Source organism: Cucurbita pepo, unplaced genomic scaffold (genome assembly GCF_002806865.2).
Source record: "Cucurbita pepo subsp. pepo cultivar mu-cu-16 unplaced genomic scaffold, ASM280686v2 Cp4.1_scaffold001123, whole genome shotgun sequence".
NCBI lineage: Eukaryota > Viridiplantae > Streptophyta > Magnoliopsida > Cucurbitales > Cucurbitaceae > Cucurbita > Cucurbita pepo.
In genome coordinates, this window is record NW_019647317.1 from 1 (window position 1) to 1,097 (window position 1,097).

A 1,097-nucleotide genomic window follows, 5' to 3' on the forward strand; every position below is an offset into this window, starting at 1 on the left:
ATTTTAGATCCAACCTAATAATTTTAATCTAATTTTTTAAAGATTGGGAATACATATGCATGGAGTTTTAATTTTAAAATGAAGTTACTTAATTGTTCCATTTAAGAACTCATTACATTACCATAAGAGGAAAAAGGAAATTACAATACAACTCATATAAACTTCAATCTCAAAATTTCATAAATGGAAAGAAAAAAATGTTATTTTCTTTTGATTGGATTTAAACCCATCGAAAATTGCAGAGTGTCCTCTTTCTTATTTGGCAATGACTGTTACTGAAGGACCAGCTTGAGTCTCAGCAAGCTTCATCTTCCTAGCCATGGTTATATTCCTCCAATAACTCGCTATCTCCCTCCCTGCTTCCTCTGCCTTCTCCTTGTTCCCATCTTCCAAGCTTCTCGATTTTGCACCATTCTTGGGTGGCAGAGTATCAAGCTCCGCCAACACTTTCACGATATCAAGCACCAGCCGCTCTGCTAGCGTGCGCGAGAAGTCTTCTCTGATCACCACGCGAAGAACCGACACATGCTTCGCCCCCTCTGGCATTGGGTATGCCGGTACGATCCACCCGAACCGTCGCAGCATTTCCGACACCTCGAATTCGTCGTGCCGGCTTCTGTCTTTCAGAGAGAATGCCACCACTGGCACCCCCATGTCCTTCGACGCTATGCTGAACCTTCCTGTTTTTTCAAGCCCTTCCTTCAGCACCATTGCGTTGTCGTGACAATTCTGCATCACGTTCTGGTACCCCTGTTGTTCATTATATTATATACCCATTATTGTTATCACCCAAATTCATCAACAAATCGAATGTTTCAACACGGAATTGAACCCATCTCTTACCTCGAAACCCAAGCGGATTAGTTGGTAATACTGAGCGATGATTTGGCTTGACCCTGAAAGCGGATTGATGGGGAAATTATTAGACAGTTCATGGGGCGGAATTGGAATTTGATTAGAGAAATTGGGATGATCTTACCTTTGGAGAAGTTGAGAGTGAAGGTGGGTTGATCCGCTCCGAGGTAATTTATGTGGAAAATCAGCTCTTCAGGCAAATCCTCTTTGGTTCTCCAAATGACCCATCCAATTCCGGCGTA

At 42.5% G+C, this 1,097-nt stretch overlaps 1 protein-coding gene across 1 annotated transcript; it reads right to left on the bottom strand.

The window, feature by feature from the left end:
- Positions 1-84: 84 nt before the first annotated feature.
- On the bottom strand, positions 85-1,097 carry LOC111786166 (glutamate decarboxylase 4-like; the record flags this gene model as incomplete). The annotated part of the gene is given in 3 exon segments (XM_023666505.1): positions 85-750; positions 844-896; positions 980-1,097. Coding segments are annotated over 3 exon segments (666 nt in total), but the record flags the coding sequence as incomplete, so codon positions are not given.